Below are 16,933 nucleotides of genomic sequence, written 5' to 3'. Positions count from 1 at the left end.
TTAAAAAAAAAATTTAAATACAAAGAAAATTCAAGTTAATGCTGTTCTTTTGAATTCTCTGTTCATCAGAGAATCCTGAAAAAAAAATGTAATGTTTGCACAAAATATGAAGCGCTACAAATATTTTCGACGTTGATAATAATCAGAAATGTTTCTTGAGCAGCAAATGATTTCTGAAAGATCATGTGACACTGAAGACTGGAGTTATGATGCTGAAAATACAGCTTTGATCACAGGAATAAATTACACTTTAAAATAGAAAACAGTAATTTTAAATAATAATATTTCACAATATCATTGGTATTTACTGTATTTTGATCTGTCTTGATGAACATAAGAAACTGCTTTGAAATACATAAGAAGTAAAGTTTAAATAAAATAAATAAAGTGTAAAGAGTTTATATCTCGATTCTGATTATTTTTCAATTCTGAGTTTATAGTGTGCAAGTATTACTTTTGTTTTTAAGTGTTTACATTCTTACAATTTGGACTTTTCCCCTCTAAATTATTTTTAATTGTATATTTTTATTTTTGTATATAAATTTTAATTCTGACCTTTTTTTAATTTTGAGTTTCTCACCAATTATTATTTATTTTTTATTTTGAATTTACATTTACATTTAGCAATTTACAATTCACATCTAGCAATTTTTTCATCACATTTCTGAGTCTGAGTAAACATTTTACAGCTTTGATTTTTTCCTCTGAATTGTAAGTTTACATCTCACAGTTTAGACAGTTTAAACTCAAATATGAGGAAAATAATACAAATATAATATTACTCCATGTTGGAAATGATCCTCAATAGAAATAGGTTTAGTGGGCCACCATTGCACATAAAATGGATATTGCACCCTCTGTCATAATTGTCTATAATGCAGAATAATGCAACACAGATTAACAGTTTCATTTATGATTGCATGGATAGGAAACAATGTTACAATTTCGGAAATATTGCCTCAATAGTAATTCAGTACATTTTAGATATAGCACACATAGTTCTGTCATTTTTAAAATAAAGCTGACAGTCTTTGAAAGTCCTGCAGGCAAGTCACTGGTTTTCTACAAAATGATTTTTTTTTTGTTTTTGTCTCTAAGCTGGTCATGTGTTTTCTCCTGAGTAATGTTCAGCGACACTAGATTAAAACAGGCAACTGTGGGAGATTACCCAAACATACGCTGTAATCTGATTCCCTCTCACATGTTCATTCAGAACTTGATTGCCTGGACTCCAGACTGTCTTGTTCGTTTTGCTCAACATTAATGGAGGGGCGCCGCTGTATGATTGAGCTGTTGCCTCTAAATTGCATTATGCCTAAAAACACACCAGTGAAAGACAATGCTGCAACCTTTCACCTGGGCTCTTCAGACTTTGATGGCTTGTCTCGTGAATGAAAAGCCTCTCGTTTGTGGGAGTTATAGAGTGAAACCTATCCCTCCGCTCAGTAATGATTTAACACAGTCTTTCCTGAAGGTATGACCATTACGGACCTATTTTTAGCCTTCAAAAGCCGCCCAGTGAATGAAACCAAATCTGTTCTCCCTTGGGATGGAGGAGCTCAACTGCTTGAGTCTGAGATGAAATTATAAAGAAAAAAAGTGAAGATTACTGAAATGTTTTATTTTACATGCTCCAATTTTTTGATGTTGGTGCTCTAGTAAATTGCCTTGTCACGTTGTAATGCATTCACACTGAATAAGCTAGTAAAATAATGCTTAAATGATGAGGATTTGGCAGGTTTTATGATACCCTACTTGATAATGAAGCACAGCTTTCTATTGAAGATCATCATGTCAGGACTTGCCAGTCACATCTGATCAGAAAGAGAAAAAAGTTCTGTTATATACCATTATTAATATCTGTTATTAAACACTGAAATAATGCATGTTTTCTCAAAGCGCCAGTACTCATACTGTATGATGCATGTATCATAAATCAATATCAACAGGGCCTTAGCTACCAAATGCATCACAGCTTGATCTCAGAAATGTTACGTACAAATGGTAACAGATTCTTATGTAAAATTATGTGCATATGTAAAGTACTATATGGCTGTATCAACAGCATGTTAAATGCAAAAGTACTTATATAATTACTGCAAAAATGCCAAACATAATTCTCTGCCATACTTGTTATAACTGAATCAGTATATATGTTAATTTAAGTTATATAAATATGTATGTATTGTTTTCCATATTTAATTCCAATTATTTCCAAAAAATGCAATGAAATATTTCCCTTTGTGTCGATTTATCCTTGCAGCTGGACCTCATAAATGCTAAACATTATTATATTCATATAATAAAATATGCATAATAAAAAATAATATGCAATATAAAAATATTTGCACGGGTACAATTTAGAATTTCTGAACTTTCTTATATGAAAACTGCATGCGTTTTAGATGCTGTCAGTATGTTAATAACGTATGTTTAAGTGTTTTTGCAAATGTACAAAAATGTTTGTGTACCAGAATCATACTTTCTGTCCAAATGTTTAATGAGATTTTGTCTGACTGTGAGCCTTAATAGATTACATAGAATGGATTATTACATTCCAGATTGTTAGTTGATCCAGCTGTAGGTTATAAGCATGCTATTATTATTATTATTATTATTTATTTATTTTTTTTTTGGAAAAGCAAAATACGTTCTGTATTATACTTTTAGGTATAGGCAAGATCTCAAGTGCCAATGAAAAAAAAAAAAAATGCTGATATAAAAATAGCTTACAATTGCTTACAAACTTAATGGCCAATAAAATGTGTGTGTGTGTGTGTGTGTGCGTGCGTGTGTGTGTGTGTGTGTGACTTGTACATTTTCAAACAGTACATTTTGCTCTGGGTGTAAGTCTTCATTCACAAGGTCGTCAGTGAAATGCATACTTGTATTTTGATGACTGCTATTGTTTTAATTATTGATGGTGGAAATAGGAATCTAATGAAATTTCCATCATCTTGAAAGGGGAACTGCATTTAGATCAAGAGCCATTTATGTGCAGGCAAGTGCAGCAGATGCCGAGTCTATAATATACTGTCATTAGCTTCACTTTGTTCGTTGCTTCGCTCTCAGTATCACAGCGAGAGCGATTAGCGTTAGTTTTCCTCAAGAACATGCAGCTCAAAGAGCACTGACAATTTAAAAATGAAAGGAATTGATAGATAAACACATGCTGGTCCCAATGCAGTAAACTGGGAGGAACTGGTAGCTAATCTTCTTATGTTGACATTGGTGAAGCTGTTTGGGAAGCTGAGAGGAAGTTTGGTGACAGATTGTCATTTTAATTAGTGACAGATTAATGTATCAGACAATATATGGCCAATCTGAGATTATACTGCCATTGGCTGGTAATCCTATGGTTTTTGTTGATTAGAAGTGTTCATTCTGTCCCAAAAATCTTCTGACACTCTTGTTAATGGATAATTGTGTACAGTAAGTGTTCATTTGATTTCAGCAATCTTACATCAGTGTTGTTATTAACGAAAACTAAAGCTAATAAAAGTTGATATTAAATTCCAGTATAAATAATTAAAACATATAAAACTTACAAAACGTAAACATTTGAAATGTTCAAATATTTTTAAATAAGTAAAAAAAAAATGTAAGTTCAAAATAAGTACTATATTTTAATATAACTACTATAAGCAAGTTTATAAATAAATAAGTACTATTATTATTATAAATAAGTAGGCCACTCAATTATTAACTCAAATAAAAATAAAGCTAAATAGAAATACTTAAAAAATTACAAAAGCGCATAACAAAATTACTAAAACTAAAATTTAAAAAGTCAAATACTATAATAGTATTTATATAATAGTAAAAATAACATGCAGATACATTATAAGATCCCTTTGCTAAATGGACGTTCCTTCTAACTGCATTAGCTGTACCATCCTGTCAAAAGGAAAATGCATTATTATTATGATTTGTTTAAAGAAGTAGAATTTGTTATATTATTATTGGATATCTGATTAATTGAAACAAACGTAAACAGTTTTATAGATAAACAGGAGCTGTATTTGCATGCCTGTAGAGGTGAAAACAGCTGCTCAAGGACAAAGCCAATCTTTTATGTCTCATTTATCATTAATTAGTTGTATTATATCATCCATCCTGCTCTTTTGTAATGGCAGATAACCTTTTGAAAAGCACATATCCATCAACTGCTAATCACAACCAGAGTTTTACATTTTCTGAAGAAAACGTAAGTGCTATACTCATCTTGTTCTGTGCTGTTCAATGCTGAAACCCAGGAGGAAGTACAGTGAGCTGGAAAAACAGTAAATCCATAAGGTGTCTAAGACAGTTTGTCAGGAGTTTTGGTTCCTTGCCACTGTCACCTTTGGCTTGCTATGTTGGGGTTTAAAAGATAGTTCATATTCAGTAATAATATTGATTTAACTGCACTGACACGATCAGATGAGAACAAAGCTTGAAGAGAATTGAGCTGGGAAATGAAACTTTGCAACATCAACACTAGCTATTTTTTCATCTTAAATTGTGAATTTAACCCAGGTGCAATCATTGGATTTATTGCATAAAGCTTTTCTGAATAATGCAGTGTTTCCATCCCATGCGCTCAAGATAATAAAATCTCAAGGCTGTTCAGTGCAATGCTGTAAGCCAGAGCGCACAGACAAAACAATGTTATCTTGAACTGGGATACCTGATTTTTGCGTTACTGGACATTCCCACAATGCATCATCAGTGACCGCTGGTGACAGCCAAATCTCCTTAAAAATAAAAAGACTTTTGGTCACTATACGTATGCCAGATTCTTTAGAATAGAGGTGCCTTTCAGCATGGTACAGGACGTAAGACATCTTCATTAAACTCGCGCAGACGCACAGCCATTCCACCCAGACATGGTCCAACCCACAGTGCAACCCAAAAATAAATAAAACATTATATGATAGCCGTTAGAATCATAAAAAATCATGTATTTGAAGGTGAAGAGTGCAATTTCTGTGCATCAAGCGGAAACGCTGCAAACAGGCTTTTTTTTTTATTCCATTTTATGACACTAGTGCTGCTGAAATCAGGGTTATATATATATATATATATATATATATATATATATATATATATATATATATATATATATATATATATATATATAAGATTGTTGGCTCTTTTTTGCATAGAAAAGAGCATTGCGTTAGCAGTGCAAAAGGTTGTGGGTTCGATTCCCATGGAACACCTTATGTAAAAAAATGAATGCACTGTAAGTCCCTTTGGATAAAAGGGTCTGCTAAATGCATAAATGTAAAAAAAAAAACACTTGTCAGGATCTCAGACTGTTCCTCTTGACCTCTCTCCCTCATCTTTACCTGCATCAAGACACCAGATCTTTGTGTATCACATCTCTGTTACGTGTCTTTTATCAGTGAAACAGCGTCTGCGGTGTCTTTATCTGTGTCTCCGTCAGGCCGTGAGATACCACAGACCAATTACACCACTTTACTGTGTGAAGCATCATCAACTTAATGGCACTAAACATACGAGAGACCTAGTTCAGTAACGTTTAGCGTATCATTATCTTTAACTGTTGCTGATGAATCGTGTGAAAACACAGTCTGGATATTGTTTTTATTCAGTTGATGTAGTAAAAAAAACTGATGTAAAATGTATAAAACTATAGAGACATAATAAAAATCTAATAAATAAAATAAAAAAGAACAAAAAGCTAAACCTTAAAATTAAAATGATAAGAACAGATACTAAAATCAATCAATAAATATTAAAATAACACACAACTTGACTAGATCATATTTGTGAATGTCTGGTGTATAATTATATGCAAATGCTTCAAATGTTTCTGCACAACAGGGATAACTCAGTTTCTTTAGTTAGTGTGTTAAAGTTGTATTACTAGTTGTAAAGCAGCGATACAAGACCTGACTGACCTGCAGCGGTGCCAAGAACTGTCAAACAGACGGACTGGAAAGCAGATACTCCATCTTTTCCATAATTAATTCGAGAAAGAGGCATCATAGTGTCATTAGCGAGTGGAAATGTTGTGAAACACAAATGTCATGATTTTAACACTGTAAATAATTCATTTGTCAAGACCTCATTTGTAAATTAGCATTTAAATTAGAAAGAATCTGTCTGGATGTGACACGATCTCTTGAACAGAGGTGTCAATGTCAGGTATTAAATGATTTTAATATAGTATTAGTGCACTTTTAAAAATGACCTAATGTTTGCATAAAATTAAACATATTGCATTACCTCATTGACTTAAATATACTCTGTTCATTTAGATGAATATGAAGTATATATTTTAGGTGAGTTGACAAAAATAAATTTAATAACAGCTTTTTTAACTGAAAAAAGTTATAAAAAAAATATATGTATATATATATATATATATATATATATATATATATATATATATAGCAGATTGATATGGTTTTTGTCTAGTATAGCAACTTTAATATTTTCATATTTATAGCACTTTTTAAGATGCACTTTTATTTTTGACACTCATACTAGACACGTATGCAAGCCATGTCCTAAAGTTTTCATAAAATTAAATGAATTTCGTAGAAAGACTGAAAAAATCTAACTGCTCTGCTCTGAACGGTGCTGTTAAAGCTTGCTGCCAACAGTTATATTTAGTTGGACAGCCAGCATGCTGCTAATGAAGACTAGCGATGGTTTCCTCCAGACAGAGGAGCGAGAGATGTTTGAACATGTGTCTGCGAGCCTGAACAGACACTGCATTTGCCTGTTACACAGTGAGAATCTCTTGATCCGTGTGCAAATGGCACATCAGGTGTCCTCGCTGAAAAAGCAAGCGAAAGGGTTTGGTCGAGACAGATGTCTTTGGGAACACACATTCTTCATAAGAGCTCAGATACTGAGGGGGGAAATCAGTGTGATGAATTACGGTCCTGGCAAAGAATGCAATCTGGCATATTTACAGAGAAAGTGTGTGTGTTGTGCTGAAAAGAATGAAAAAATTACTTAATTTATCTAACAAATACAGTGCTTTACCAGAAACACTATATGAAAAAGCTAAAATTTTATTTTAATGTTATTTATTTTATTTAAATGTACATTTAATACGAACATTTAAAAAATCTTAATATTTATAGTCAAATGTTCATTTTCTAGATTTATATATATATATATATATATATATATATATATGATTAAGGGTTTGTGCTGTATAAATGTGCTTCATGTGCCAACATCTAAATGAACTGGTTTTATTCAAGTCAGAACCAACTTCAGAACAGTAGAGATAACAAAAAAAAAATTTTCAGATAGATAGATAGAATTGGACCATTTTTATAATTTCAGCAGCATTTGTGTCACCAAGTGAAATCCCGATATATTTCTTCTTTTCAAGAATGTGTCTTTTTGTAACTTTTCATTATCTAGAAACCACTGTACGTGCACAATTTCTTATCCAGTTATCACAACTGAACGGAAAAAAGAAAAGAAAAAAGCATGGAAATTCATTGGTTGAATTTGCTACCAAATTTGCCCATCTGTCCATTGCCTAAACCACACATAAACACCACTTTCTAAAATTGTGTGCAGTGTAAAACAGGCCGAATGCTTCACTTCAATAAGCTGCACATTCAGTTTTACATTCAGGCTATCTATTGACAGTTCGACATGGCTGAAATCATTTTGTGATTGTATCTTCTCATTGACAGGACGTGATGTTCTTCATGTTCAGAGGATTTTCCTGAGCTATTTCCCCTCTGCATCCTCATCAGGTTTATACTGAACATGTAGATTCAATTACGTTTGAGCAGAGTTGCTGCAGAATATTCCACACCTCATTTGATCCATTTTTCTTACCGGTGTTGTTTTAGAAGTATTAATGATACCTGCTGGTGCTGGAGACGTTGATGTACTGCTCAGGATGCGGGAAATGCTTATTGCAGCATGTTTAAGACGATCCCCAGACGATCCCCTGCTTGTGTCCTGTATGAGCTTCAGCTCATTGTTGGACTCCTTCTGGCTCTGACTGTGAGCACGAGGAGGGTCTGCAAGATTAGAAAGAATACATTAACATTCAAAACAGAGTGTAAAGTCTTTTATAATGTTACTAAATATTTCTATTTAAAATAAATTCTGTTCTTTTAATAATTTTTTTATTCATAAAAGAGCCCTGAAACAAAACACAGTTTGCACAAAAACATACGAAGCAGGAAATAATCCAAAATGTGTCTTAAGCAGCAAATCACTATTAGAATGATTTTTGAATGATCATGTGACACTGAAGAGTCATGATGATGAAAATTCAACTTTGATCACGGGAATAAATGACATTTTACAAGATATTCAAATAGAAAACAGCTATTTTAAATTGCAATCATATTTTCCAATATTACTGATCTTACTGTATTTCTAATCAAATGAATGCAGCCTTGCAGAGCAAGAGCAAAAACACTTCTTTCAAAAACATTGAAAAGAAATAAAAAATTGGTTGTGTATGGTTCGGTTCATAAAAAAACATGTTTCACCTTTTGCAATATTTTTTGTAAACACGCAGACTGACATTTTTACCCATTGTGTTCATGTCTCTGCCATAAACAGTGCCATAAACCGTTTTTAAGGCATCATGTCAATGTCTCCATCAGCATCCAGAACCGATACTATCTGTATATCATGTCAGTCACGATCTTTCATACAAACACCCAAACATTTTAATAATCCATCAGTGCAGCAGATATGAGGAGCCTGAGCATTTCTGTGTCCTTTCATTGCTAAAGGGGCTTTGGGAGCGAACTCAATGAGCAGGAGATAAGGATTGGACTAAAAAAGAAAAAAAGATAAGAGGAGAACATTGGCGTCCATGTAGACAGATTCATTGTGCTGTAGTGCCTGTCACAGGAGCTGCAGAATAAGGGCAGCTAAACAGGGCTAAGCCTACAGAGAGAAGCACAGGCTGTGACCTCTGACCTCCACTGCATTTATCCATGATCACAGCCTCCAGCTCAGGACACGGCCGCTGTCTCTCTCTCTTTTCACTGGTGTTGTCTCACTGGATGTCAGTGCTACAGTTGGTTTTTCAATAATACTAAACTAGCACGAGTTTCATACAGTTAATGTAACTTGCACATCATTTTAAGTCATGCCAATTTAAACATTCAAGCTGTTTTAACCCATAAAGTACTCACACACTCTCTGAGAGATGACCTTCAATGCAAAACTGAAAAGGTGGCTCCAAACTGAACCCTGAACCGTGGCAGTGGTGTATCACACAAGGGAATATTTTCAGGGAATAACAGCTTAAATTTGTCTCTCATCCTCTTGATTTGTCAGTTTAAAATCCTTAGTTGTCTTCTGTTTCCTTCGCAGCTCTCAGTATGATCGACTGTGACATGTATCTTCATTATCAAGTTAGATGTGTAACGAGGAGTGGAAACTCAACCAAATTAACAAAATCAAACTAGTGTTTGTGAAAACTAAATATGTTCCTCTTGTAGGTTCAGACTTCCAGTGCAAAACTCACATCATCCCAGTGAAGAACCAGGAAGGAGTTGTGATGATGTTCATCTTGAACTTCGATTATGTTCTAGACGAGGAGAACAGCGACTCTTTGGAGAGACTGAAACTCATGCCGCCTGCCAATTCTGAAATTAGTGAGTGCAAATTGAGTTTATTAATATTCTTTTTATGTATGCATTTTTATTATTTGTATTTATTTATTTTATTGTAATGCAAGATTTCTTACATAGAATTTTCCCTGCTAGCTGCTCTTTCTGCAAATATTTATTTTGTCTGTTTCTGCATGTTTAAAAATCCTTCAATCAAGAGTTTAAAACCATGATCCAAACCAACCAGCCCTAAAACTGTGATATGAGGAATAAAGTATTTAAAAACATTGAGGTAAAAAGTATAACATCTACAAACCCGATTCCAAAAAAGTTGGGACACTGTACAAATTGTGAATAAAAACAGAATGCAATGATGTGGAAGTTAAGTCAAATTTCAATATTTTATTAAAACTGAGAAAATGTATCATTTTAAGGGAAAAATAAGTTGATTTTAAATTTCATGACATCAACACATCTCAAAAAAGTTGGGACAGGGCCATGTTTACCACTGTGTGGCATTTCCTCTTCTTTTTATAACAGTCTGCAAACGTCTGAGGACTGAGGAGACAAGTTGCTCAAGTTTAGGAATAGGAATGTAGTCCCATTCTTGTCTAATACAGGCTTCTAGTTGCTCAACTGTCTTAGGTCTTCTTTGTCGCATCTTCCTCTTTATGATGCAGCAAATGTTTTCTATGTGTGAAAGATCTGGACTGCAGGCTGGCCTTTTTAGTACCCGGATCCTTCTTCTACTCAGCCATGAAGTTGTAATTTATGATGGATGTGGTCTGGTATTGTCATGTTGGAAAATGCAAGATCTTCCCTGAAAAAGACGACGTCTGGATGGGAGCATATGTTGTTCTAGAACTTGGATATATACCTTTCAGCATTGATGGTGGCTTTCCAGAAGTGTAAGCTGCCCATGCCACACACACTCATGCAACCCCATACCATCAGAGATGCAGGCTTCTTAACTGAGCGCTGATAACAACTTGGGTTGTTCTTGTCCTCTTTAGTCTGGATGATATGGAGTCCCAGTTTTCCAAAAATAACTTCAAATTTTGATTTGTCTGACTACAGAACAGTTTTCCACATTGCAACATTTTAAATGAGCCTTGGCCCAGAGAAAATTACCTGCGCTTCTGCATCATGTTTAGATATGGCTTCTTTTTTGACCTATAGAGTTTGGATTGTGTTCACCAACAATGTTTTCTGGAAGTATGCCTGAGCCCATGTTGTGATTTCCATTACAGTATCATTCCTGTATGTGATGCAGAGCTGTCTAAGGGCCTGAAGATCACAGGCATCCAGTATGGTTTTCTGGCCTTGACCCTTACGCACAGAGATTGTTCCAGATTCTCTGAATCTTTGGATATTATGCACTGTAGATGATGATAACTTCAAACTCTTTGCAATTTTTTCACTAAGAAACTCCTTTCTGACATCGTTCCACTATTTTTCGCCGCAGCATTGGGTGAATTGGTGATCCTCTGCCCATCTTGACTTCTGAGAGACACTGCCACTCTGAGAGGCTCTTTTTATACCCAATCATGTTGCCAATTGACCTAATAATTCGCAAATTGGTCCTCCAACTGTTCTTTATATGTACATTTAACCTCTTATTGCATCCTGTACCAACTTTTTTGGAATGTGTAGCTCATGCCAAATATATTTGGCATGACATTTCAAAATGTCGCACTTTCAACATTTCATATGTTATCTATATTCTATTGTTAATAAAATATAAGTTTATGAGATTTGTAAATTATTCCATTCCTTTTTTACTCACAATTTGTACAGTGTCCCAACTTTTTCGGGTTTGTATTATGAATTAAGTTTATTCACTCATAATAATGTAAGAAAAAATTGTAATATTGCAAAATAGTAATGTAATAAAATAATGAATATAAGTAATAACTAAAAAAATCTAATTGAGCCTATACTAATTGAGCTACAATTTTGTCTAAATTAACTTGATTTCTTAAATATTACATTTAAGGGCCTAATTATTTTGTTATAATTAAAACAGTTACAATGTTTGTGTTTAAATTATAATAAATTATAGCTGATTATAAAACACTCTGATTATACATTTAAAAAAAAACTAATGTCAGCTGTTTTAATTGCTATAGATTAATTTTAAACATATACAGGTGTCAACATATATCTCAATAAATTAGAATGTAGTGGAAAAGTTCATTTAAGTAACTCAACGCTAATTGTGAAACACGTGGATTAAATAAATTCATTGCACACAGACTGAAGTAGTTTGATGATTTTGGCTCAATTCAATCTCAACAAATTAGAGTATGATGACATGCTAATCAACTCAAAACAACTGCAAAGGTTTCCTGAGCCTTCAAAATTGGTCTCTCAGTTTTGTTCACTAGGCTACACAATCATGGGGTAGACTTGAATTTGGCTACAGTTTTCGTATTCCTCTTGTTAAGCCACTCCTGAACCACAGACAACTTCAGAGGCGTCTTACCTGGGCTAAGGAAAGGGCTAAGGAAAATATGAACAGGACTGTTGCCCAGTGGACCAAAGTCCAAAGAGTGGAGAAGCTCATAGCCCAAGTTGCTTGAAGTCCAGTTTTATGTTTCCTCGGTCTGTGATGATTTGGGGTGCAATGTCATCTGCTGGTGTTGGTCCATTGTGTTTTTTGAAAACCAAAGTCACTGCACCAGTTTACCAAGAAATCTTGGAGCACTTCATGCTTCCTTCTGCTGACCAGCTTTTTGAAGATGCTGATTTCATTTTCCAGCAATATTTGGCACCTACCCACACTGCCAAAAGCACCAAAAGTTGGTTAAATGACCATTGTGTTGTTGTACTTGACTGGCCAGCAAACTCACCAGACCTGAACCCCAGGGAGAATCTATGAGCTATTGTCAAGAGGAAGATGAGAAACAAGAGACCAAACAATGCAGATGAGCTGAAGTCCACTGTCAAAGAAACCTGGGAAACCAGACCTCAGCAGTGCCACAAACTGATCACCTCCATGTCACGCATATATATACACATATATAATGTTTTGCCGCTTGCTTGAACAGCTTATTATACAATCCTAGAAGTCAAATGCATGAATAATATGTTTTTTTTATTCATTAAGTTTAAACTAATGTCTATGACTATGAAAGATTGTTACTGTACTGTGATGAAAGTCACAATGCTGAAAATGATAATTTTTTTTACATGATTTGAAACATAAAATAATTAATAAATGTTGTGTTTGTGGACTAAACAGCCACAGATCAGTAACAGACTGCAAACGCGTCCTGTGTGAAAGCACAATGAGTCATACGCACTGTAGACAGAGTATGTGTGAAACAGGCATGCATCTTGTTGAGGTTTCCGTTGGGAAACTTCAGCTGCATCCATGTTAGCACGTCATGTTTGATATGGTAATTTCACAGTAGGCTTTCTACGATACAAATCATTGCAAAGCAACTTGCAGAAAATTAAGTTTCCACTATATTTAGTAGTAGCTTATCAGTGGTGACTGTCAGTTCATGTACATATGGCAGATTTTTTTGGAAAAATCAATTAAATGACTATGAGACTGTGAAAGCTATCAGCAGCAATTATTATATGATGCAATCAAACTTACAGCTAAATTTGTTAGTTCTGTATGTTGTTGCAGGGTTAGCATCATCTGAGGTCTTCTGAGGGGTTGGCATCATCTCTTCTCAGGTGTTCTGGATCCAGACTGGAGCTTGCCCCATATCTATGGGATTTAAATCCCGTGGCAAAACAGAGAAACAAATAGACACATAATTAGCATAGCAGCTGTTCCAACCAATTCAAATGAATTAGTTTCAGATACAGAACTGTAGTCCAAAATTATGAGATTTATTATTTGAATGCTTGGTGAAAGAGATGTGTTTTTAGTCTAGATTTAAACAGAGAGAGTCTCTCTGAACCCCAAACATTATCAGGAAGGCTATTCCAGAGTTTCGGAGCCAAATGTGAAAAAACTCGACCTTCTTTAGTGCACTTTGCTATCCTTGGTTCTACCAAAAGTCCAGCATATGGATTGTAGCATGAAGGCTAGTTAGGCAGAAGCTAAACCATTAAGGGCCTTGCAAATTGCAAATTGTAATCCAAGAGATTATGTGTACTGTTTTTTGGTTCAATAAGTAACATCTCTGATTTTACTCTTATAACTCTGATTAACTTTTTCTGATTTAATAGGAGAAAATTATTGGTCATCCAATCTTTTAAGGTTTTAATTATCTTAGATAATTTAGAAGTTTCATCTGGTCTCGTTGAGATAAAGTTGAGTATCATCAGCGTAACAGTGGAAACTAATGCCGTATTTTCTAATAATATTACCAAGGGGCAACATGTATATTAAAAATAGCTGAGAACCTAGGACAGATCCTTGTGGCACTCAATATTTTACTGGTGATGAATGAGATGACTCCCCATTTAAATAAAACAAAGTTGTAGCGATCGGACAGGTAGAATCTAAACCATCTTAAAGCCTGTCCTTGAATACCTGTATAGTTTTGTAATCTATCTATGAGTATGTCATGATCTATGGTGTCAAACGCAGCACTAAGATCAATATTATATATATATATATATATATATATATATATATATATATATATATATATATATTAGGGCTTGCACAGACTAGTCGAGTAGTCGAGTGATTTTGTGTGATTAAACCTTAAAAAAAAAAGTTTGATTTTTTTTAGTAGTAGGCTATGTACATTCTGCTGAACAATAGAAATACATCTCTGGCAAATACTTGTCTAAAACAGGACTTTTATTTCTTGGGCTTCTATACTCTTTGGTTTTACTCAAACGGTCATGATGTGACTGTCAGAGCAGTTCTGGAGATGTTGTTCATGTGTTCTCGTCTTATTTAGCGAGACAGCAGACGCTGAAATTACCGCGAGCGTCACGTGCGCTTCAGTGTGTGTTAATAAAGGAAGTCACGCTTCTGCTCCATTCATTGAAAGAGACACGCAGAACATGCAGGATTCATATTTAAATAGACTGTCCCGGCTTAATATTTACAGATATTAGTCCATCACGTGAGATCACGTGGTTGGCTGGCTGCTCTTATCAAGTACTGTACGACGTTGTATCCGAATGCAGATACAAAAAAAAATGTGATTGTTACAGACACAAATACAAATACTGGCTGTTTCATGAAAATTTAAATATGTACTGTCATAATAGTTTTGACAATTTATATATGTAATTGTTGCATAAGGCTATGAATTAATAAGCATTTATTGAAAAAAAAATTGTGCTCATTTACATTAGCATGAGTAATCAAGTATTTTTTAAATAAAAAAATCTACTAGTAGAAATCAGTAGTCGTGCACCCCTTAAAAAAAAAAAAAAAAAAATATATATATATATATATATATATATATATATATATATATATATATATATATATATATTATAACAACTAAAAACAATCATCTCTATTGAGTTTAAATTCCAGAACCCAGTTGTTGTGGTTGTGTTAGTTAATGCATTAGCAACAAAACTGAAGCTTTCAACAACCACTATTATGACTTACTTAATATTACAACATTATTATTATTTGTGTAAATAGTGAGCAATAATTTCTCTGATGATCTCTGATTGACTGAACTTAAGTCAGGCAGGAATCATTTTGTAACTTACATTAGAGCTGCTTCCTGGTGACTCTTTCACAACCCCACCTCTGCTGTGCTAAACCATCTATTCTAATCAGTCGTGTTCAACAGGAAGCGCTTTAACTTACCAGCGCAGTGAGGAGTTACTCAACAGAGCGTGCTAATTAGACAGGAGCTTCTTGCTGAGACTGCTCAGATTCAGGTGGGACGCTGGCATCTTCTGCTCTTGCCTCAGATGAGGGACGCTTTCAGAACTGGCTTCACATCAAGGCTTTAACACGCTCATCAGCAGGTGCAGATTTAGTTTTACTAGCCAGCACAATGATCCAATAATCTTCTTTTTGGCACCTTTGATAATTTGATTGGCACATAAAGTGACCAATAACATTTAGTGTTTTTGCATATATGTATTTGTTTTATTTATAAACATTTGTTCTTTCATTGTTTTTTTTTTATTTATACACACACACACACACACACATATATATATATATATAAAACCAATGAAAGAACAAATGTTTATAAATAAAATAATACATAATTTTACATTTAAATGTAAAAATATGGGAAATAAGCATGCACAATTAAATACAGATCAATAAAAAACTAATTCTCTATTATTGGTCAATTACTAACAAAACTTTGTGGTTTTGTGTACAATATCCATCAGACAGACAGTGAACTGCTGTGACTAATATTAACCGGGTCATATAAGAAAGAGCATCAGTGAGGACGAGAACGGAAGCAGATTATATTAATGCATTTATCATCTCCATCGTCTCCATAACTTCCTGTTCCTGTGGGCTGGTTTGTGGATCGTGGCAGGATTACACATCTGTGAGTGACGTGTGCTCATTTACAGCTCGGGCCTCAGGTCCGCCTCAGCGTCTCTACATCCTCACTTAGCAAACACATCACTTTAGGTGAGGGTTATTTATAGTGGAGAATGTTGCGTTGCAGAGTGTTTGGAGAGTGTGTGTGTGTGTGTGTGTGTGTGTGTGTGTTCAGCCTCTGGGTGTCATGGAGAGTCTGTGTCAACAAGGACTCACTGCTGAACCCTGATTGTGATGTGTTACAGTGAGACCCAAACCTAGTCATGACTTAAATACACATACTCATATCGAAAGTTTCTGATCATGAAGTACCACACTATTTTGTCTAAATAAATAAAAACACTAAAAACTAAAGACAGTTGTTATAAATGCTACAAATGAATTTAGGCATCACAAAATCTTAATATTAAAATTCAGGCATCACATCATAATGTGTAGCAATAAAAAGAGAAGATCTATATATATATATATATATATATATATATATATATATATATATATTTGGATCTTCTCTTTTTAATTTTATATATATATATATATATATATATATATATATATATATATATATAATACGAATGAGAAGAATGTGTTGTTCAGAAAAATTACACTGGGCCCGGTTCCCCGATAACGCTCACTCTTAGCGCGCTAAGAAGACCTCGAAAGATATATCTTACCAAAGTTGTTTATGTTTCTAAGTGTGTTCCCCGAAGTGTCCCTTAGGAAGCTTCTTAGCACGTTGCCTCTTATGTTCGACGTAACAAGAGCGCTGTCCAAAGTGAAGGTGCTGAATTAGTTGGCATCGATTGCTCAGGAATCGATTTTCCACTTCACGCGAAGGTGCAATACAGCGTTAAGAAAGACAACATGTTCTATGCAAATGAAACATTCCTCAATTTATTACTGCAAC

At 34.2% G+C, this 16,933-nt stretch overlaps 1 protein-coding gene across 2 annotated transcripts in view; it reads left to right on the top strand.

Moving 5' to 3' along the window:
- kcnh7 (potassium voltage-gated channel subfamily H member 7) overlaps nucleotides 1-16,933 on the top strand; it is an 85,774-nt gene that overhangs the window by 15,216 nt on the left and 53,625 nt on the right. For both annotated transcript variants that reach the window (XM_026217420.1, XM_026217419.1), the window contains exon 3: nucleotides 9,459-9,614. In XM_026217420.1, coding sequence (XP_026073205.1) covers nucleotides 9,459-9,614 — 156 coding nt within the window. The remainder of the gene's footprint in view (nucleotides 1-9,458; nucleotides 9,615-16,933) is intronic.

The sequence above is a fragment of the Carassius auratus genome, chromosome 34, assembly GCF_003368295.1.
Source record: "Carassius auratus strain Wakin chromosome 34, ASM336829v1, whole genome shotgun sequence".
In the NCBI taxonomy this organism is placed as follows: Eukaryota; Metazoa; Chordata; class Actinopteri; order Cypriniformes; family Cyprinidae; genus Carassius; species Carassius auratus.
The sequence above is the reverse complement of the archived record's forward strand: the minus strand, read 5'-3'. Positions and strand labels throughout refer to the sequence as shown.